General features: G+C 43.7%; 1 protein-coding gene across 1 annotated transcript in view; it reads left to right on the plus strand.

Annotated features, from left to right (window-relative positions):
* Positions 1 to 677: 677 nt before the first annotated feature.
* WDTC1 (WD and tetratricopeptide repeats 1) overlaps positions 678 to 23,686 on the plus strand; it is a 28,737-nt gene continuing 5,728 nt past the window's right edge. The window contains exons 1-13 of the mRNA XM_081868961.1: positions 678 to 936; positions 6,238 to 6,386; positions 7,637 to 7,720; positions 9,324 to 9,370; positions 10,491 to 10,602; positions 13,263 to 13,450; positions 15,988 to 16,170; positions 17,453 to 17,547; positions 17,879 to 17,994; positions 19,670 to 19,745; positions 21,493 to 21,589; positions 22,122 to 22,295; positions 23,424 to 23,659. Of these exons, the coding sequence (XP_081725087.1) occupies positions 6,258 to 6,386; positions 7,637 to 7,720; positions 9,324 to 9,370; positions 10,491 to 10,602; positions 13,263 to 13,450; positions 15,988 to 16,170; positions 17,453 to 17,547; positions 17,879 to 17,994; positions 19,670 to 19,745; positions 21,493 to 21,589; positions 22,122 to 22,295; positions 23,424 to 23,659 (1,537 nt within the window). The 5' untranslated portion in view covers positions 678 to 936; positions 6,238 to 6,257. The remainder of the gene's footprint in view (positions 937 to 6,237; positions 6,387 to 7,636; positions 7,721 to 9,323; positions 9,371 to 10,490; positions 10,603 to 13,262; positions 13,451 to 15,987; positions 16,171 to 17,452; positions 17,548 to 17,878; positions 17,995 to 19,669; positions 19,746 to 21,492; positions 21,590 to 22,121; positions 22,296 to 23,423; positions 23,660 to 23,686) is intronic.

The following is a 23,686-nucleotide window of genomic DNA, read 5'->3' on the forward strand; positions in this document are numbered from 1 at the left end:
AACACTAATATTCTTTCAACTTTTATTGTCACTTTTTTCTTGCATGACATGAACTTTATGTAACTGTACTTATTCTATGTGCCTATTTTATCATTTTGCTTTTAACCTTTTAAATTTTCACCTCTTGCTACTATTGTTCTCTCTCTTATAAAAGGAAATTTAAAAAAATTAAAAAGTAAACACAACAGAGTTCAACAGAACTTACTCCTAGGTAACCATGCATAGCACTACAAGCAAAAGAGAAAAGAAAGATTAGTCGCGAAGCTCCCCCAGGCGGCTTTCATAGAGAAGGCGGGTTTCTGCCCTGAAGAATTCCTCCTCCTCCCGCTTTCCGCTGGCCTAGGAAGGAGAGCTCATTTCCCTCTTTCGCAAACTTCAACTCCCAGCATCCCCTCTGCCCCTGGTACGCCGGCCCCTCCCCCTCCCCTTTACGTTACTCTAAGTGCGCAGATTGGCCCGAGCCTCCAACCAGTCAGCGGCCTCCCCTTTGGCCATTCCGGCCGTCACTCCCAGCACGGCCAATTGGACGTTTAACGTCAAGGGAGGACGCGCTATTCCCGAAGCGCCCTTACGCCGCTCGCGCCGCGGAGGGGCCGGCGTGGGGATAGGGGTTGGTGGCGCAGTTAGCGTCGCGCAGGCGCTGTGCGGTCCGAGTCGGAGAAAGGGGAGGGGGGCGGTGGGAGAAGGAGGTGGCGTTAGCTGGAGCCCCAGACAGCTGGAGGGGATAAACAGAGGAGGGGGCCGCGGAGGGCTCGGGTCCCAGCCAGGCCGGGGCTGCGAAGTCTGGCGAGCGGCTCAGGCTGCCACCCAGCCACTCACCTCCCGGAGGGGCCCCTGCCCTGGCTCGGGCTTCGGGCCGCCCCCCTGCATGGAAGTTCAGGGGCTTCGTCCACTGGCTGCTGCGGCTGCTGAGCCTGCCCTGAGGAGGCCTGACAGGTAACTCCCGTGACCCCCCCTCCTTCCCTCCCCCTGAGAGATATTGGCTCCCCCCTCCCCACTTTTTTCCTCCAAAGGTAGATTCCCCCCTCCAAGTGACACACGATCCGCCCCCTGCACTTCCTTGATTCCGTAATAACCTATTGCCCCATAGTCTGTTTCAACAACCCCCCCCCACGTTTCCTCCCCCCTCCCCACGTGAATTTACAGGGGCACAAAATGGACCGCAGCATTTTGGGTTTCGAATAAGCATGTAGCTCCTCTGGCTGCTTTTGCAACCTCCCACTGTGTTCAAGAGAAGTTGGTGCACAGCTCACTCCAGGTTTCTTTCCCCCCACCTCCTTGAGGTTTCTCTCTGTCTCTCTCTTCCTAGCAAATTCCAGGGTTACTCTTTCACACAGCAACGAACTCCCTCTTCCCCTTCGTAAAGAGATGGTGTGCTTTGTGGCCCCAGCAGATTCACTGTGGCGGAAGCTTTTAAGGAAGGTAGGAAGTTGCCTTCATGCAGAGTCCATCTAGCTCAGTATTATCTATGCTGACTGGCAGTGGCTCTCCGGGGTTTCGAATGGGTCTTTCCTGGCCCTCTGTGGAGATGCTGCATATTGTGAGCTGAGGACCTTCAAGGAACATAGGAAACTGCATTATACTGAATCAGTCTAATGATCTATCTATCTCAGTGTCTACCCCTTATCAGCAGCAGCTCGCCAGGATTTCAGTTAGGGCTTTCTTCCAAGCCTACCTGGAGATGCTGGGGGTTCTGCAGGAAAGGGTGTGCTCTGCCAGGGAGCTATCACCCAAATTTTAATAGAGTAAGGCCCAGTTTGTTAGCAGAATTAATAAGTTCATTAAAGCTTCTGCCACACTATGAGGTATTGCAAGACTTTAATAGGTAATGTGTTGAGGCAAACATCTCAGATCGGTTAGCATAGAACAACTGTCTCTACCTTGACCATAGAATAGTTATTTCTCTTGCTGTCCTTGGAACACATTATTTTAATACTGTGCCAGCTGTAAAAGTGATAAAGGTCTGGCAATATTTGTATGTGTTCAGCATTGTGATTGTGAGCAGGAAGGAGGTTTGGAAAAAGAGCAATCTGTGTGCTCTATGTGGACACAGACACACAAACACCAGCCGTCCTCTCATTGCTAGTATTGCCTGTCTTTGTATCTTATGTTTACTGCCTTGCTACTGTTTCTTTCCTGTCTTGCCTCTTCTGTCAGAAAATTGTCCTTCCTAAATTTGATAAGTAATTTCTTAAATTCTACAATAGTTTTAATATTATTCATAGTTGTAACCCCAACAGTTGTGAACCCTTGGTTGTTCCCATCCCAGTTTTTTATGCATGGGGAAGTGAGGTAGAAGTGACTGTTGTACTGAGGGCCTCCTTGCATTTTCTTAGCCGTGGAGGAAATGTGTGCTAACTGCTAATTTCTGACTTCCCAAATACCTTTCCTTGATGCCCATTTCCCTGCTGCCTGGCCAATGATATCTTGCACCCTAGATCCCCTTCCTAAAGCATGCTCCTTAACTACCATTTTAGTGCACAATTTTAAACTAGGTTGGTTTTTGTTGTCAATTGGTATCCAAAGTAGGTTTATTTCGCTCATGTAAGTCTGGGCTTTTGAAAATCTCTGTGCCCTGCTTTCTGCTGTGAGTGTGGGCATTTGTACAAAGCAGAGTGCAGTATTTCTTTTTATTGACATGCTTCCATGTAGACCTCATGGGGGGAATTAAACCTGTGCTTGCTTTTTATTGTAATGGCAAAAGGTATGAAATCATGTCACACATGTGCCTCTGACAGCATCAGAAAAGAGGTAGAACAAGCGCAAACATTAACCTGTAAAGCCAATCTAGATTAAATGTTTTATGTGTTAAATGAGTATATCTAGCAAGTGTGAGGCTTAATGGCTAACCTGTGCTAAAGGAAGTTGGGAAACATCATTTGGCTTAATACTGGCTGACAGCCTATATGGGAATGTGTTCAACTACTGGTGGATGAATCGCATGACTGAATATGAAGATGGAAAAGTGCTTATAGGCATCATCTTGCTGTGAATGCAGATCTTCAGCATGCCTGTGATAAGTTACATTAGAAGATCCATTAGAGCTCACTACAGCACAAGTATAGTTGCCAATCGTAGTTGGCTTGGTGGTATGATTGACAGATTTATTTTACTATTTGGAGTATGTTTATTCCATCTTTTGGGGTCAAAAACTCTTCAAAGGTAGTTCATGTTTAGAAGCATAACAGTGATTTAAAACATAAAGGGTAGCCATCTAACATGTTACATAAAGAAAATAGTGCCAGTTAAATTGATAATTTCTATCCATTTTTAACTAAACAAGGCTGCCAATTCACAAGGCCTTAAGAATAATTTAAAAACAGCCAGAGAAGACGCCAATCATATATCCATTGGAAGGAATTCCCCAGTTACAGGGCCACTACTGAAAAGTCTCTGTATCTTGTGACAACCAACCAAATTGATGTGAAGAGTGGGCCTATAAGCAGTTATCACCACACTGCAGACAATTGAGGAGGATTAGTGACAGTATAAGTGGAGGAACAGGACTGTAGACACAGCAATTGCATTCTGTCCTACTTGCAGCCTGATTCCATGCAGCCTATTCAGGCGTACTGGTAAATTCTGCTCTGTTCAGTGAGATGTGCTCCCAAGTCAGTGTGTGTAGGATTGTAGCCTTTTAAAGGGACAGGCAGCATTTTAATGTGGCAGTGTAGCAGTCCTAGTCAGGCATCCAGTTTCCCATGCCACATGCTCAGTCTGTTTCAGGAAACACATCTGCATGGATTGAGAAGAAAGCCTCCAAAAGTGGGTGGGTGAGTTGACCCTTTACTTCCCCTTCTCATGTAATTGGAGCACTGTGTCTTGGCCAACTATCTTTCTTCTCCCTTTCAAAAGTGAGAGCTCCTTTGGGCTATTAGGCTTCTTTTGAGTGGTTAGCATAGTTTCTTGCTGCAGAGGCTGACAGCCAGACATAATTATATCAGTATGGGACAGAATGGCTGTCAAGTTCCGTCCCCTGTCACCAAGCCTGCCATGTGTTTCTCTGAGGCTGGACTCCATTGAGCACGGATTGCAATGCTGGCTGAATCCCATCCTGAAGAGGCATCCAAGTCTTCAACTGTTCCTCTGTGGAGAGATGGTGTCCTAGCTTCTTCATCCCTTTCTACCATTAAACAAGCCCCTTGGGGTTTCTGTGCATGATCAGTTATCTTGAGTGAGCACTGCAGCTTGTTTGTTTGTTTGCATGCATGATGCATGGCACAGCCAAAGCTCAAGCGCACTTTTTTAAAAATGAGGAAAAGTCTATCTTGATATCGGCTGTTTTTCCTTGCTTCAGTGGTCGGTTGCATTGCTCGCATTCCTTCCTACAGTTTTGCCTCACGCTAACAGATTATAGGTAGTGGAATTGAGTGAGGATCACAATTCACAGCAAGTATGTAGCTAGCTGGTCAAGATAAGTGATGACTAATACGCAGGGATATATATAAAGTTAGTGGGGAGGGGGAACAAAATTTATTGAATTAGAAATTTTATCTTTATTAAATTTATATCCAGCTCTTCCCAAAGGAACCCAGGACAGCAAACACATCAGTGATAAAGCAATACAATTAAAAATGAACATTTAAACATGTAGAAAGATCTAAAATCAATCAAACATTTATAAACAATTATAGTGGTACCTCGGGTTACAGACACTTCAGGTTACAGATGCTTCAGGTTACAGACTCTGCTAACCCAGAAATAGTACCTCGGGTTAAGATCTTTGCTTCGGGATGAGAACAGAAATCGTGGCGGCAGCGGGAGGCCCCATTAGCTAAAGTGGTGCTTCAGGTTAAGAACAGTTTCAGGTTAAGAACAGACCTCCAGAACTAATTAAGTTCTTAACCCGAGGTACCAATGTAAACATCTAGAAACAGTTTAAAACAATCCTTATCCTCTAGGCTAATAATTTCAAGGTTGCCAGGAAGGGTTTCTTTGAACTATCAAATGCCTGAATAAACAGGAATGCTTTTAAATTTCCTCCTGAAACTAAGCAGTGAGGGAGGCAGACCTCACCAGACCTCCCATAAATGGTTTTATGGCACGCAGGTAGCATGCAGTAGTGACACCACCAACAGGGCCTCCCCTGCCAATCATAGGGCCTGAGATGCTTAATCCAAAAATCTCCAAGCCTTCCACACAAAATACTAAAGTAATTATCAGTAATATACAGATAAAACCAGCAGGATTTAAAAACCATTTTATGCACCTGACTTATGTCCAGATAGGTTTTCTGTACTTAAAAACAAACAAACAAAAATTGATCGGTATCTAGAACAGCATGATTAAGGTGCCTGTATATTATTAATAGTCAGGGTGTTCCAAAGCGTAGGTGCTGTCATGCTGAAAGATCGACTCATGGATGTGGAGCAAATGTTATATAGCACTTGTGAAATTTATACAGATAGAAGTGACACATATGGGGCAAGGCAATCCCTCAAGTCAACTGGCCTCAAGCTGTTATGGGCCTTATATACTAATAGTAAAACCTTGAACTGGGTGCAGTAGCAAATTGGTAGCCAGTGCAGATCTTTGAGCAGAGGTGTAAAATGCTAACAGGATCCCACTTGGTGGACCAACCACAAGGGAAGCCTCACATAGAGTTCATTGCAGTAATCCAGTCTTGAAGTTTCAATTGCCTGGACTACCTCAGCTGTCACAACTATCATAAACCTCAAGGTTCATAGATGGCATGCCAGTGGATGCAGGTTGCTGGGGAGCAAGAGCAGAAAGGGGATGTTGCCTTCCTGCCCTGCTTCACTAGCTTTCTGAGGCACCTGGTTGGTCACTGTGGGGGAGCAGGTTGCTTGAACTAGATGGCCTTTGGTTGGATCCAGCAGGGCTCTTCTTATCTCCAAATGTGAGTGATGGATTCAGGCGGCTGATGGGGGAGAGGGGAGATCATAGTGGTAAGGCTAAGGGGAGAGGTGGTGGGAACTAATGACCTTGCTTGAATGGGAGAAGGTGGTGTAGGACCTGAGCCACAAGGTGTTGTGATAGCCGTGTGTTTAGATGGCTTTAAAATGGGGTTAGGAAAGGCAGCAGTATGGAGGTCATGTTATCATTGACTACTAGCCCTAATAGCTAAATGGAATTTTCAGGTTCAGGGTCGTCTTCCAAATGCCATTTGCTGAGGGTGGTGAGTCAAAGCAGGAGAGGACCGTAGCCATCATATCATGATTTCCTGTATAAATAATAAAAAATCTTCTCTTCCCCACCCCCCTTATTTGACCACAGGTAATTTCAATGCCTTCTGTATGGACACGAACTCTACTGGAATGCTCGGATGCACAGCAACACCTCCACTAGCTTGCTTTCGTCAGCCCTATTGTGAGAAGATGGCAAAAGCAAACATTACTAGAGACCTCATCCACAGGCAGCTCAAGGTACCTCTTGTGCTAAAGGGAGGGAGGAAGATAATGAACTTGAAAGGCAGTTGGGGTTGTTTGGTGTGGTCTCAGAAAACATACTTTTAATGTTTTAAGCTCAGATCAGATGTCATGGCCAAACCATGACATGGCTGTCAGTGGTGCTGGCTCTAGGTTCTTTTGAGGAGGGTAGAAGATGGGCAAAATTCCCTCTGAAGGCTTTCCTTGCTGAGTGGCTGTAGCACCTCTGCGCTCCCACTGTCCAGTCACTTGCCCTCACCCTCTGGACACAGTTGGCACAACTGCCCAGAGAGAGTGTGTCTTTGTGCTCTGTCTTATCACTCTCATTGCTGCTAGCCCACTTGGAGAAGGCAATGAACAGGTATATATGTATTTTACTTCATAGTCCAACTGTCATCTGTACAGATAAGCAGGTGGAATACAAAACATAAATAAAACAACCAGATGCACAACAATAAAATACAATTTGAAACAGACAAAGGCAACCAAAAACAACCATTCACTTAATGTCTCGGGAAAATAACTTGACATCAGAATGATGACAGCTGTACTTGTGAGAAGAGGGCATTCTGCAATTAGGGCACCACCACAGAAGGCTCATTTATCTAATTTATTTTGCATTATTGTATGTTGCTTTTTGTCAAAAATGCTCAAGGTGGCTTACATCAAAACAAATATTTATTTATTAAAATTTATATACTGATTGGTTGCAAGACAGACAAACTCTCAAACCTCTTATATCTGTAGGACTTACGAAAGCAGTCAAAGTGCAATGAAAAATGTTAACAAGCAATATTAAATGCAAACAGACTAGAAGCTGCTGGGTGGGGGAGACACTTGAAATTAAACTAAACATGTACTCTGAAAGCTTGCGGAGAACAAAGAAGTCTTCACTATGTGCCAGAATCCCATCAGTGTCATGGCCACCCATGCGTCTCACATTGTTAAATATGGAGCTTCCCCAAGTTGTGAAACAAGGAGAAGAACCTCCTCAGAAGATCTCAAAGCAACAGCAAGGAGAAGAAGCAAGGGGCTTTCCATCATTCCACAGCTTGGCTGCTGCATTTGAAAAACTCCTCTCCTTCACAGCTACCCTCCATACCCTGGATTGTGGGGGCACTTGGAAAAGGGCCTCCGTGGATTATTGTAATGCTGTGCCTTGTCTTGGAACGGTATAGAGTTAGATTTAAGAGCTCACATATTGATTCCTGACATAGTAAGGCATGATATCCATTTGCTCTTTATAGGAGAAGGGTGCCCTCAGCTTTGAACGACACTATCATGTCACTGACCCCTTCATCCAGCGCCTGGGCTTGGAGGCAGAGCTGCAGGTAAGTTGCACGTGCTGGAGGAACTGAAGTACAGCTCTTCCCCTTACAATGACAGCTGCTGAATGCTAACGAAAATCCAGTTTCACCCTCAAGGATTGGTGTGCCTCTTCTGACACGTTTTGCATTTATTTAACATTTTGTGTTGGCAAAGAACCACCTTCAAGTGCCACCGTTTTTAATCTCTTTCAGGGATGGGGAATCTGTTGTCCTCCAGGTTTTGTTGGACTCCAGCTGCTGCCATCCCTGACCGTTGCTCTTGCTGGTTGGGATGATGGGAGCTGGAGCCCAAGAGTGCTTGGAGAGGTTGTCCATTCTTGGTCTACTTAGACTTCCCCCTTCCAAGAGCTAGGTCTTTGCCTAAAAGAATTGAGCACCTACTTATGTGTTTGTGATATGCAAATCTCAGCTTGATCTAAAGCGTCAGTATCCTGTGAGTATCAGCCAAGCAGTCTAATCCTATGTGAGGTTACCTAGCTGTAAGGCTCAGTTCATTAGAAAGTGACATTATGAACCTACTTCCCTCAAATGTCCATGATTCATGGCTATTTTTTTAAGGTAAAAAGACCACATGGCCACCTTGTCTCTTATCCTCGTTATTTTACTGAACTAAGGCTTTTTAAACAGGAGCACGGGCCTTTGCAGACAGCAAGTTCCTTGGCAGGAGGTGGCAATTCAGTAGCTGCCCCACACTGGTTGGTGCCAGATAACTTGTCAGAACTTGATGTATCTGCATCACAACCCAATTTCAGTCATGTTGAATCCCTAAAATATCAGAGGTGGATATGATTTTTAAAGGGCATTGAGACAAGTCAGAGGGTGTTGTTGAGCCTACCCCCTGCCCAGTACACTTCCCTGTCTGAAACCTCCTTCCTAGCTGCCTTTCTTCTGGTGGGGCTCCGTTGGGAAGAAGGCCTTTCATAGGACAAGGGGAGTTCGGCACCATTTCCTTTCTATCGGAAATCATAGAATCATAGAACTGTAGAGTTGGAAGGGACTCCAAGGGTCATTTAGTCCAACCCCCTGCAATGCAGGAATCTCAGCTAAAGCATCCATGACAGTTGGCCAAATGTTCTTTGCATTGCTCCTTCATTTTATAAGGATTCAGCAGTGGCTGTGCTGACACATGGGCTGTCTGTTGTCACCTCTAGCATTGAGTCTCAGTTGCTCTAGACTAGAGCAGTCTTCTCCAACCTCCAGTTATTGCTGGACTCTAACTCACCACCAGCCCCAGCTTGAGGATTCCTTTCTCTCTCCTCTCTTGGGAGTTATAGTCCAACAAGATCTGGAGGGTGCCAGAGGTTCTGAGAAAGATCTTCTGGAGTTAGTGGGGGCTGCTTTGCATTTCCTGAAACTTACTCTTGTTAGTCGTGGTGTGGGAAGATTGTTTTCATGAAGTATGTTCAAGCAAGCACATTATGAGTAGTAAAGGGAGTGACAAGGGACAACTCACACTATACATCCAAAAGAGGGTCTGAGAACTTAAAACTACAAGTGGAATTGGACATGTCTGAATAATGTGATATTTTATTTTATCCCCGTCTTGGAATCCTGTAAAATCTCAAATTTTTATAACTCTTTGGATCACCTTGTATAACTCTTCCAGGGTCATACTGGCTGTGTCAACTGCCTTGAATGGAATGAAAAGGGAAAGTAAGTATGTCTTAACATTTAAAGGATGACTGTAGCATGTATCCAGTGAAGGGAACTCTGTAAAATGTGATGAGCAACTGAGTTTACAATGGGGCTGCTTTCCATTTTGCTCTCTTGCTTAGCCAAATGGTGCCTTTGCTATTGTCTTCCCACTTCCAGCAGCAATTTTTCATTCGTTTTTAAAGTGCAGATCAAGCACATTCATGCTGTGGCTAGCAGCTGTCAAACTGAGAAGCCATTTCCTTTGTGCCCTGCTTGTGAGCTTCTGAAGACATCTGGTTGGCTGCTATTTGAAATTAAATGCTGAACTGGATGAGACCTTGGCTTAATCCAGCAAGACAAATTTTACTATTTTATTTCATGCAATACAATGCCGTGACTTTCAGAAACTGGGAGTGGGGAATCTGTAGATCTCCAGAACTATTTTCAGAATTTTTTTTTACAATCAAGCTGTGTATAAAATTTATGATATAAAAAAAATAAGATGAAATAAGCAACATACATTCCCAACTCCTATCAGCCCCAGTCAGGATGGCCAAAGGTTGAGGAGGGTAGGAATGGCAGTCCAACAACTTCTTCATGCTTGGATTAAATTCTGGGAGATGGGAGTTATGTTAACCATAACATACTGTAAGCCATATAAAGGCAGGCTGCACAGTACAACCTGGAGACTTGCTGGAATAGAACCTGTGGACCATGTTTGACATGAGATGCTGGAAGTACTTTCTTACCTGTAAGTCAAGTCCTTGTATTGTGGGGAAAGTACAGTAGGGAAGAATAGACAACTCCATTAAATGTCTATGGAAAGCTTATCAGGCCAAGGGAACAGTTTAAATCAAAAGGCATTAGTTGGAGGTATGGGGCACTTTCCACAAATTGTCAGCTGATGATTTGCCATTATCTTCTCCTGTTTCTGTCAATTATCATGCTGATAGTGGAGTCATTTGCTTCTCCTTCTAATTCCTTGCTGTGCTCCACAAACCTACATAGATTCTAGAGTGTCCCAGGTTGCACTTGCACCTGAGGTCTTCCTGCAAATGAATGTGGAACAATATGGAAGATCAGAGTTGTTTTCATGGGCAGCAAAGCTCATAACGCTTTGTCTCCTTTGACTTCTCAGTTTGCTGGCCTCTGGCTCTGATGACCAGCACACGATAGTGTGGGACCCGCTGCACCATAAGAAGCTCCTCTCCATGCATACAGGACATACAGCAAACATATTCTCAGTCAAGGTGAGTGGGTTTTGAGCAAAGTGGTGAAAGGGTGAGCAGAGGGGAAATGGTCTCTTTAAGCAGTATGCATTTATGAATGGGCCATGCAACAACATGTCACAGTGAGGAGTGTTGCTATTCAGGATTCCAGCCATTCCATTCTATTGTCCCCTGCACTCAACATTTATGCGACGTTTCTTGCCTACATTTTTTCCTCAGTAGGCCAATTTTAGGGTCGCCCTGCCTCCCTTTAAGGGTTTTGTTGTTGTTGTTTTTAGTTTTTGCTCTTCTGCAAACCTTGTGACTCCTCTAAGCCTTCAGTGGGGAGTCTTCAGCCATCCAGATGTTGCTAAACTGCAGCTCCCATCAGCCCCAGCAAGCAAGGCTCAAAACCTCATGTTTTGAGCAACAGCACTCCCAGTCTGAACATTTGAAACAGAGGAGAACTTTTAAACCTTCAGCATTAGGAAGCAGACTGGACACTGCTGTGACAAATCTATTGTGCAGTGTCTCAGACCCAGGGACAGCCCCAGGCATTTTGAGGCGAATAATTCAAATGATGCTTGACTGATGGTGCTGTTCCACAACTGTTGCCCATTTCAATAGCACTTGTCCAACAGAACCTCCCAGTTGGTTGTGCCCTGTGGGTCAAATAATCTGTATTCCACTCTCCTGCCATTAATGGCACCCCAAATCCTCATGGTAGGGCTGTCTCTGCTTCAACTATTTTTACATGGCCCGGACTTGGGACTGTTTTTGAATGGTCAGTGTTGTTATTTCCTCATTCCCCAGTCAATATACCAGTGGTGTGAAATAGCTGTCATCAGCACAAACCTCTGGCATGCCTATTATGGCCTGCATGGGTTTTCTCTCGTAGCTCATTGCATGCGCACTAGCTGCTGTGTTTATGGTGACAGACTCATGTGACTGGTTCATCCAGTCCACATTCAGCTGAGGCTAAAGAGGGAAAAGGCGGCTGCACAGATTGAAAAGTGAAGCTTGCAGTTGTGTGACTCCCTTGCTGACATCAGAATGAATGTACAGACACCAGCTCCACACAGATAATGGTAGAGGCAAGCACAAGCCCCAAGTTGTGATGTGTTCCTGTATATGCGGAATGATGTGTGGTAGCTACAAATCTCTGGGTGAATGAGTGAATTGGGTAATGTATTGTGCATACTTATTACACTTCTCTGGGATGCTCCAGTTCAGCATAAAGCAGGATGTCATGCACTGTGCTGTCTGAATAGGTGGATTTCCTTTGTCACCATTTTTATCTCTCAGTCTTCCATTTCTGTTCTTTTATATTTGAGCATAAGGCCACTTATAAAATTATTATAAAATTATCACTCAGTAGGGCAGAAAAATAACCCACAGTTTGACCAAAAGTAACAATCATTTATTTATTTCATAAAATTTATATACTGCTTGATTGTTTTTTGGAAAAAAACAAACACCACCACAAGACCCCTGAAAACAATTTGCAAAAAGAGGAAAATATATGTGGTGGTTCCAGTCGACATCAAGACACTCCTTATTGTATGCAACTAGTGGGTCCTGCATAGTGATGTACTTACTCATACGCATTTCTCGAATATATAGTGGGTGCCAAATTAGCATTGTAGCAGCTCAACACATACAGATATGTGGTTCTTCCTTGCTGGATCAGGGTGTATCTCTAAGGCTGGACTGGGGAAGCTGTGGTCCTCTGGATGTTAAGAACATAAGAAAAGCTTGCTGGATCAGGCCAATGGCTCATCTTATCCAGCATCTGATTCTCAGAGCTTTCACCCAGATGCCTGTGGGATCTGAGCACAAGAGCACCCCCCCCCCCAAATTCCAGCAGCTGCTGTTCAGAAGCATTGCTGCCTCAGACTGTGGAGGCAGAGTGTAGCCTCCATCTCTTCTAGCAACCATTGACAGACTTATCCACCTTTAGCTTGAGGCCTGGGGCCAAATGGCCCTCCTGCTTTCCCTGCCTCCCCAATTGGCCCTGAATTGTGAGGGGTTGAGATTTGAGATTATACCAGTCCTATCACCATGGTGTACCTGCCTTCCTGGCCATTTGCACATTGAACTTGACGTGGGCAAATGCACCAACACACACACACACACACACACACACACACACACAGCCTAATGTGCTTATTTCTCCCTGCACACCCCCCCCCCAGCTACACACATGAGTGTACATGTACGGTATGTACTTTATGTGCCCTGGAAACATTTGCATGCAGGGCTTGGGTTTCTTCCTCTTGTATTTGTCCTAAAAACACTCTTAGGAAATACTAGAAATTTCACTGGAGATGGGCACTTACCAGTTATGGGATGTATCCAGTGTTCTTTGTCTATAAGTGTAAGTTCTTTTGCGCTGGCAGTAGAAATTCATTGCACAACAGATTGTTGTACAATAAACTGCACAAGGTTACCAGCAACCTGCTTGTGCATTATCTTGTGCAACAACATTCCCCTGGTGCAAAACACTTTGCCAGCGGAACAAGCAGACCACTAAGTGATTTTCGTTTAGTGCTACATTGGATACAACCCAAAGCCAATCAAATGGGGCTGCTGAGCAGCACTATCCTAAGCAGGCAATAGGATGCCTGTTTGTTGTGAGGGGAAAGTGTTGTGGTTGTGTTGAAAGATCCATGCTTTGAAAATCTTGCTTTGTTTCTCCACAGTTCTTACCACATGCAGAGGATCGGATACTTATCACTGGGGCTGCCGATTCCAAGGTGCATGTCCACGACTTGACGGTTAAAGAAACCATCCATATGTTTGGGGATCACAAAAACAGAGTCAAGCGTATTGCCACAGCTCCCATGTGGCCCAACACCTTCTGGAGTGCAGCTGAGGATGGGCTGATTAGGTACAAGTGCTTTCTTATCCGAAGAGCAACAGCTCTTTCTACTAAGGGCAGTGAATTTGTGAGGATGCTAAGAACTCTGTTGGATATTACAGTACTGTACTGCAGTTCCCAGGTTGGTGTCGTGTGGTGTGAAAGCCAGAACTGTTTGAAGCCAAATTCAGTATTAGGTGCAATGCTGCCTTATACTGTATTGATCATTGGCCCATTCAGCCCTGTACTGTCTGCTACGTCTGGCAGCAGCTCTACATAGTTTTTGGCAGAGACTTCACATTGCCCTGCTACTCTAAACCTTTACTGGAAATGCCAGAAATTGCACCTGTGACCTTTTTGCATGCAAAATGTGTGTTCTGCCAATTAGTCTTCATCAAAGAGAACCCACCTAAGCAAAACCTAAGTAGGAAGAAGTAGACCAACAAAGCATTGGCGCCTTAATTCCCCACTTTCCTTGGTGGCTCAGTGTGTGATGCCTATCAGTAGCTTCTTCTGTTCTGCATGTACCTGTTAACACTCTTTCATTCGTTCATTTTTTATTTTTATTTTAAAGATATTTATTAAGATTTTATATAGTAAAACAACGGAAAGAAAAAACACATCATAAAAGAACAGAAACAAGAAACAAGAAACAGTAAACATATAAAAAGAAAATCCATTTTTTAACTTATTTATATAATCCTCTTTCTTGACTTCCTCACATCTCCCTTCTCTGTGTTCCCCTTTACACATTCAAGTTCAGCAAATTCTAACCCTCTTTCAAACCTTGTTTATAATTATATATTTCAACCTATTATGTCTCCAATTTCCTTTCTCTTCTCATTCTCAAATTTTAACTATTCTTGATAACTTAAACCCTTATACCATTTTGTTCAAATTTGACATAATATTACTCCAATCTTTTCCCCCCTTTTCTTTTTTAAAGATTTTTGCATACTCCTTTTAACTAGGTCACTAATGCCTTATTCTCTTTAAATCCAGCATCATTTTAACATTCAGATATTTTACAATGTTTCTGCAGGTAGTCTTTAAATTTCTTCCAGTCCTCTTCCACCGACTCTTCTCCCAGGTCTCGGATTCTGCCAGTCATTTCTGCCATCTCCATATAGTCTATTACTTGCATCTGCCATTCTTCCAGAGTGGGCAAATCTTGTGTCTTCCAATGCTTTGCGATGAGTATTCTTGCTGCTGTTGTTGCATACATAAAAAACGTTCTGTCTTTCTTTGACACCAAATGGCTGACAATGCCCAAAAGGAAGGCCTCTGGTTTCTTAAGGAAGGTATATTTAAATACCTTTTTCAGTTCATTATAAATCATTTCCCAGAAGGCCTTAACCTTTGGGCACGTCCACCAAAGGTGAAAGAATGTTCCCTCAGTTTCTTTACATTTCCAACATTTGTTAACAGGCAAATGATATACTTTTGCAAGCTTAACTGGGGTCATGTACCACCTATACATCATTTTCATAATATTTTCTTTTAAGGCATTGCATGCCGTAAATTTCACACCGGTGGTCCATAACTGTTCCCAGTCAGCAAACATGATGTTATAACCATTTTAACAGCAAGTTATACATTCTTGAAAGTATCTTAGTTTTTGGGTTCTAACAATTCTGTTTCTAATTTCGATTTTTCCACCTGGAAGCCTAGTTTTTTATCCAAATTAAAGGCCTCTCTAATTTGATAATAATGTAACCAATCTCGCACTTTATCTTTTAATTTTTCAAAACTCTGCAATTTCAATGTGTTTCCTTCTTGTTCTAATATCTCCCAATATTTCGGCCAGTTGGCCTCCATATTGAGTTTTTTCAGAGCCTTAGCTTCCATAGGTGATAACCACCTTGGAGTCTTGCTTTCCAGTAAGTCTTTGTATCTTGTCCAGACATTAAACACGGCTTTTCTGACAATATGGTTTTTAAATGCTCTATGAGCTTTAACCTTGTCATACCACAGATATGCATGCCACCCAAAAGCATTGTTAAACCCTTCCAAGTCCAAAATGTCAGTGTTCTCAAGAAGTAGCCAGTCCTTCAACCAGCAGAATGCTGCTGATTCGTAGTACAACTTCATGTCCGGCAGGGCAAACCCCCCTCTTTCTTTAGCATCGGTCAAAATTTTAAATTTTATTCTGGGCTTTTTGCCCTGCCAGACAAATTTAGATATATCTCTCTGCCACCTCTTGAAACAATCCATCTTGTCCACAATCTGCAAAGTTTGAAACAGAAACAACATTTTTGGCAATACATTCATCTTTATAGCAGCAATTCTACCCAACAAGGAAAGCTTCAATTTTGACCAAATTTCTAAATCTTTTTTAACTTCTGACCAACATTTCTCATAATTATCTTTAAATAGATTCAAATTTTTGGCCGTTATATTGATCCCTAGGTATTTCACTTTCTTAACCACAATTAAATCTGTCTCCGTCTGAAACCTTTCTTTTTCCATTGTTGTCAATTTTTTCTCTAAAACCTTAGTTTTTTGCTTATTTAATTTAAATCCTGCCACATGACCAAATTCTTGAATTTCATTCGTTCATTTTTTAGACAGTATGACCTGCGAGAGAACAGCAAACACTCAGAGGTCCTGATTGACCTGACGGAATACTGTGGACAGCTTGTGGAGGCAAAGTGTCTCACTGTCAACCCCCAGGACAATAACTACCTGGCAGTGGGAGCCAGTGGGCCTTTTGTACGGATCTATGATATACGCATGATCCACAATCACAGGTAACGGTAACTAATTCTTGGAGCTTGGTGGGGTTTAAGTCTTCAGGCAGAAGGGAAAGTAATGTAAAAACAAGAAGAAAGACTTGCACCAATTCACATGAACTGTAGAGGGGGCTGCAAACTCAGAATACACTGCAGGTTCCTTAGCGTTAGCTGTGCTGGTTTTGTAGCACCAGACCATCAGTCATATTGCTGTGGACTACAGGCCAACATTTATTTTAAGCTTAGCCATAGAGTGTACTCTGCCATGAGATGGAGTGCTTGACTGCCTCACCATAAAGGTGGACATGATGCACTTTGAACATGATGGTGCATCCGGGGTCACATGAGCCATTTCTGTTGGCCAGACCTTGGAAATTGTTCAGCTGCGAGTGGATATATGTGGCTGTTGTAGAGAAGTAGACTCTCGAAAAGTATTCAGGTTAGTTTATTGCAACAAAAGAGGGACCCGTAGCAGCTTTTAAAAGGTGGAATGATGTAGCACACAGTTTCGTTTCAGAGAGCTTGATTCTTGTACAGTATGATGTGGACAGTAAAAGTGATGAATATATTCACGTATGTACATGAATAGAAAAACTGGGGGGAGGGGGCGGAGACCAGCTTTATAGAGTGAGATAAAGGGGTACATCTTGATCTTTACTTTTGCTGTAATTGAAAATTCTACGCTTGAATGCCAAAGCTATCAGTAGTATGACATCATACCAAAAATTTGCAGGAGAGCACTGGCTTGTATGTACTGGAAGCTATTAAGTCCCGTTCCTGATTGAAAGTAAATCTATGGCATTTTATTTTGCTACATTTGCTTGCCTTTTTTCCCTTCTTCTTCTTCCCTCCACTCTCTTTTGAATTGTTCCCATAGTTGAAATCTAAATTGTGAACTCTTTGGGACAATGATTTTTCTTTGTTTTGCTGATGTTAACTTGGTAAATTGCCATGTTTATAACAGCAGGAGTCTGTAAATAAAACTTTTTTAAAATAGTCAAACTTTAACATTGTCCGTTGCACTGCACATGAAGGATTATTCCTTGTGGTAAGATGCAATCTGTGTTCCTAATTTACACCAAGTGATAATGCCTCCCAAATTCAGCAGCCTCCTGTTCCATCAGTCCTCTTCTCCCATCCCTTTAAGCATATAGAACTCAAAGACTGTCCCAGTATCCTCCCCCACTCTACTCCCTGGTAGTTTCTTTGTGTTTCGCCTTTTTAATTTAACAGCTTTGGTACTTTTCTTGCCCTCAAAACCAGCACCATCAAAATTAAACTCTTCCTCCCTTCTGGCTAGAAAAACAATGAAACAGAATCCCACAGCTGGAGTCCATACATTTTGTGACCGGCAGAAACCCCTTCCAGATGGTGCAGCACAGTACTATGTAGCAGGTAAGACAGTTTTGTGTATTGTGACTAATCTGGGGTCTGCTTGTGTTCCAAAAGATGGTGGTTTTGCTGTCTCATTAAGGAGGTGCAGGTGCTTTTAAGTTACTTGGACTGGGAGTGGATGGCTCAAACATGGATTTCCTTGACTGTTAGATAGCTTAGTATGAGTTGAGAACTCCTTCATATCACAACTGACGGGTGCTACAAAGGCCAGCACAAATATGAGATGCTTTTACGGTAAAGCACCTTTTGAAAGTTTGTAATAGTGGGCTGTCACTTCCATTCTGTGAAGTTGTAGAGGTGATCTATGCTTGAGTTTCTTCTCGTTCTTCAGGGCATCTTCCAGTGAAATTGCCAGACTACAATAACCGGCTGAGAGTTTTGGTAGCTACATATGTCACCTTCAGTCCTGATGGTACAGAACTCTTGGTCAACATGGGAGGGGAGCAGGTAAGAAGGATCACAGATGACTTACCCATTAGAAATTGATGGGCAGGTGTTTTGGTACTGGGTTGTTTGGGGGGGGGGGGTTGTTACCATTTCCCAATTTTATTTCTTTGAGCAACCCTCACAGGGCTGGGAAGTCATTCAAAAGATTTCCTAGATAAAACTCAAAGGGCTCAAGGTCAGCACCACAAGGAGTGAGTGGCCTTTGGCCCGTCCATAGTACAGAAAATATTGCAAAATAGAGAAAGCAAAGATTCTAATCAAACCAAATGTGAAACATAGTTCTCTTATGTGGAATTACTGGTGCTGGTTATGGCTAAGAGCTCCCATGAAGAAGACGTGAAACATGTTGGGATCAAACCATACTTCCCTGCACCTGGAAGTGTCATCCCTTCTCCTTTCTCCAAATCTAGGTTTGCTGCCACATAAATCTCTGGAAGGGCCTATTTAATTATAGACTTGAAGCTAAATATATGAATTGCTTTCACTGAAAAGCATTGCATTCACTGCGGGGCCAGGTAGCTCTTTAATGGTAGTGGTTTCATACATGTGGACGATCGCTTGGCAGTCATTAAATGATTTGCACAGTGCTCGTTCTGGGCAGCTAGTACTGCATATGTTTTATAGTAGTTTCTCATCCCTCCAATCTCTTTGGGCTGAGTTTCCTGAAGATAACGGCTGTGGGGACTTTCCATGAAGGTCATGAATCCCTTGGGTTGCCCTCTAGATGTTGCTGGGCTAGAAGTCTCACCATTCCTGACCATTGGCCATGTTAGCTGGGGTTGGAGTCCAGCAACATCTGAAGGGCACAGAGTCCCCTATCCCTGCCTTAATGGTCTCTGAAAATCATAGGTGCCCTGGAAACGCTGGCAATGAACAAACACCTTATCCTTCCCAGCACTATCTGGTTTGGGAAGCAAAGGAACACTTTCTTTGGTACCAGGAAAGTGTGACTTGGTGTACAGAACATGAAAGTGACATGGTCTCTGTCCATAGGTGTTTCCTTTTGGTAGTTTCACTGCACCCTGTAGACTTAAGCTGACTTTTCAGTGTGTATTATTATATTTAAAAAAAATCATACTCATGGTTTTCAAAATAGGAATTTTGCTGTTGTGTATGAAACCACATAAAATTCTCCATGATATCCTTCCCTACTCTAAATTAATAAACTCCTTCATGCTGTGTGTGTGCACACACTCCAAGACATGGGACACATTTTGGTAATTCTGATAATTCTGGGACCATTCCTAGGCTTCTGCATGTAGTCCTACGAACATATGAAAAAATCCTTTTCCAAATGCAGGAAGTTTTTCCGTGGTTGCTTTTGTTCTCACCTGACAAATCAGTTTCCTAAGTCAAAGAGGTGGCTTGATTTAAAATTTCCATAAACTGATATAGTTTTGTTGTTTTATGACGAAGAAGCTGTTCTGTATATAACTCTGAAATCCATAATTCTTTCTTAAGACATCACTAGGCATTCAGTTCCCAGTGACCATCTTTTGAGGGTGGCCTTTTGGGTTCTGAAGTCATGTTTTACATTACCCAGTAGAGGACATAGTTGCTCTCTACTAGACACGTGCATGTTCATGTGAACTGGCAGAAAACAAATACTTTCATTTCTTCATCATAACTTGGCTTGTATAGCCTGCAAACTTACTGTCCTCCACTTGATTTCTAGGTTTACTTATTTGATCTGACTTACAAGCAGCGGCCATACACTTTTCTCCTGCCAAAGAAATGCCACTCTTCAGGAGGTGAGCGAACTACACTTATCTTGAATTGAAGAAAGCGCCTGTATTTGTATTCAACTCCTAAGGCATTTCTTTGTGGCCACTCCAGCTTTTTGCCTGTTTCTAGCCCTCTTGGAGGTTGACATAGATTTCAAAACTGGTGTTGTTCTTGGAATGGTGGTTGTGTGGAGGACCTGCAACCCAGTTCCAGCAAATTTTACAGCTTTTTATTCCCAATCAGTGTAATTTAAGTGTCTTTGAACAAACCGGGGATATTCCAGTCTTTAATTACTTAATGGGCTTTGCAGTATCCCATAGATAATGCGGTGACCCTCTCCTTGCTATTCCGCCCCATTGTTTTTTGGTGAATAAGTATTAGATTCCCATTTTGACTTTGGTCACATTCATGCCATTGGTATGTGGGTTTTGCTAAGAACATGCAAGTAAAATATGCAAAACTTGCTGCTGCTTTATAGCTGTCACATTGGAAGTGGTGATCTTTACCAAACAAGTTGCCAAGGTAGGTAACTTATGACATGCTGTGGCTTTGTTTAAGAAATAAACATAATGGAATGTCAGAGCATGCTGCAAAGCAGAAAATGGGACTTTTTAATATTGAGTTGTAACTCCCCAGTGCAGCACCTCTTTGCAGAGCAATAAAACCAGATGTTTATAATGGATAGACACTTATTTGCTTAAAGGAAATAGGGCTGAGGGAAGTGTATGAGGCAGGACTTAGTGGCTTTGAACAATCAACAAAGCTAATGAAACAGCACCACAAGGCTTCCTCTTTCCCTGTACCACTGCAAATGGAAGCGCCATTGCTGACTTCACTTACCACTCATAGTGCAGTTCAGGGTTTCTCTCCCATTTGGAATAGTACAGCATGGAGTTGGTAGCGTAATGCTAGCATGTCGGGACACTACAAACATAAGCTGGTTCAATGGCCAATCTCCCTTTCCCAGGAACTGTAGTTTTGTGTGTGTGCACACCAAGGGGTGGGGGATAGGGATCTTAACAAAATTGTTGTGCTCTCTCTGACTTAGGATTCCCAGGGTTGCTTGGGAAAAGCCGTGATAGTTAAATATGAGCAAAACTTTGCCATTTAGTTGTTGTTTTTTTGTTAAGTTTAAGTAAATGTGCCTCTGGAGGGAGCTGTCTGCCCATATCTGCATTCCTGGTTGATGTTGACTTTTGAGACGCCTGGCACAGGCTAGTGACAAAGAGTTTTCAGAGATCCAGGAGGAGCTGCTTCTGTCCAGAAGTCCAGGCGGGGGCAAGCACCATAGCACTTCTCAAGCTGGCAACCCCACGTCAGGAGGGGGTGCCTACTTGATGTGTGTCATTAGGCCCCCTTTGCCTTGAGTTGACCCCAAACGGTATACCTCAGCAAGCAGGTCAAAATGGCTTCCTAATGCCTTGCCAAACCCTTCATCTGTAATCGATAAAAGTTGTGGCCTTATTTGACCCAAGCTACGTGCCTTGTGTAATTGGTATGGGCAGTCTTTGGAGGTGGGGGCGCCAGGCTTAGACAATGAGCAGTGAGCCAGGGAAGAGCAGATTGAAATCTTGCTCCTTGATGAATGGCTACAAGTTCTATGCGAGTTACGATTGTTTATTTCTGGGATGCAGGGGGTGGTGGTGCTTTCAACATATGTGCTTTGTTTTACCCTTGGCCTCTTTGAGGATCGATGAGTCCATGAAACTGAATGGCCAAGATGCCTGTACATTATCTGCAACTTACACCTTGCTTGTCTTTCCAACACTCAAGAGGTGCAGAACGGGAAAACATCAACCAATGGCGTGTCAAATGGCATCCATCTCCACAGCAACGGCTTCAGGCTATCTGAGGGGCGAGCACACATAAGGTAAGGTGACATGCTTGTCTTAAATGGTTTTGTATTTTTGATCTAAACTGTGTCCAAAAAGTTCTGGGAATTTACTTGAAGAGACTGAGAGCGAGAGTCAACTTGACTGGAAACTGTGCCAAGTCTTCACCAACCTGGTGCCCTCCAGATGTTTTAGACTACAGCCTTATCCAACACAGCTGTACTGGTTGGGGCTGCTGGGAGTTGTTGCTGTTGTTGCCATTAATGCTATTATCTTCCACATATATCTCAAGGTGATGCACAAAGCATAATAAAGCCAACGAAAACCACTTAACAACTGCACGAGAATCAGCAGAATGTAATTTTTTTTAAAAAAATACAGAATAGACTTCCGTGGCAGAAACTTGTTTATCCAGCTGGGAGAACTGATTGAAATAAAAGTGTATTTAGTTTTATAAAAGCAGAATATAAATTTAATAAATCAAAGGGAGGTTGAGGGAGAGGAGGGGTTCCATGGCCAGGATCTATTTTGACATATTCCAGCTCTCCTCTCCTCCCCTCCCTTCTGAAGTCCACAGGTGGAGCTGCCTCCCTATCTGGAGAAAATCAAACTGCAAGCCAACGAGGCTTTTGCTTGTCAGCAATGGACTCAAGCCATCCAGCTTTATAGCAAAGCTGTCCAGAAAGCCTCTAGCAATGCCATGCTGTACGGAAACAGAGCTGCTGCCTACATGAAGCGCAAATGGTAAGCAAACAAGGCCACTTTCCTTAATGAAATGAGCCTCTCTTGTCATCTTAGGATAGCATTGTGGGAGTTCCTCTGCCCTTTCATTGATCTTAAGAGTATGTGGATATTACTTCCTCCATAGGTGGCTGACAGTCCGACTGCTAAAGCCACTGGCCTGCAGACTCTCTCATGGGCTGTCTCTTTTTTAGACTAGCCTTCCTCAACCTGGTGATGCCCAGACATTGTTGGACTCAAGCTCCCATCAGCACCAGCCAGCATGACCCAGGGAACTGTAGTCCAACATCATTTTGAGGGCACAAGGTGAGGGGAGAATGCTCTTGCCAGAGGAGACACATGAGCCCCCTCTCAGATAGTTTATGCCTTCCTCTGCTTCTTCTCTCCTAACAGAAAGAATCTATCTTGTCTTTCCCTCCTGGGAAAATTCTGCAAGCAATAATGCCCGTAAATCAGGACCAAGTATAGTCTGGCTTTTGCTGTTGTGGAAGGAAAGCAGAGGTGCTTCTGTTTTGAGGCAAATGTGGGCTCATTCATAGCTCCGTGGTAGAGTGCATGGTTTGGATGTAAAAAGTTCCAGGTCCAATCCCAGACATTCCAGGTAGGACTAGGAAAGACCAGGTCTGAAACCCTGGAGAGATGGTATCAGACATTTCAGAGAATACTGAACTAGGTAAAGGTAAATGTACCCCTGCCCGTACGGGCCAGTCGTGACCGACTCTGGGGTTGTGCGCTCATCGTGCTCAAGAGGCCGGGAGCCGGCGCTGTCCGAAGACACTTCCGGGTCACGTGGCCAGCGTGACGAAGCTGCATCTGGTGAGCCAGCACCAGCGCCGCACACGGAAACGCCGTTTACCTTCCCGCTAGAAAGCGGTCCCTGTTTATCTACTTGCACTTAGGGGTGCTTTCGAACTGCTAGGTGGGCAGGAGCTGGGACCGAACGACGGGAGCTCACCCCACTGCGGGGATTTGAACCGCCGACCTTTCGATCAGCAAGTCCTAGGCTCTGTGGTTTAACCCACAGCGCCACCCGCATCCCGAATGCTGAACTAGATGGGGGTAAATGAGTTTTGGAAGCAAGAGGGGAAATACTTTCCCACTGAATAAATAGTATTTTTGTCACCTTTACAGGGATGGGGATCACTACGATGCATTGAGAGACTGCTTAAAGGCCATCTCCCTAAATCCATGCCACTTGAAGGCTCACTTCCGCCTGGCTCGCTGTCTCTTTGAGCTGAAGTATGTGGCAGAAGCACTGGAGTGTCTGGACGATTTCAAAGGAAAATTCCCTGAGCAAGCACATAGCAGTGCTTGTGATGCACTGGACCGGGACATCAATGCAGCCCTTTTCTCAAAAAGTGATAATGGTGAGAACTGTTGTGCCAACGTATTGC

The sequence above is a fragment of the Podarcis erhardii genome (assembly GCF_964252035.2).
Source record: "Podarcis erhardii genome assembly, chromosome: 7".
Classification (NCBI taxonomy): domain Eukaryota; kingdom Metazoa; phylum Chordata; class Lepidosauria; order Squamata; family Lacertidae; genus Podarcis; species Podarcis erhardii.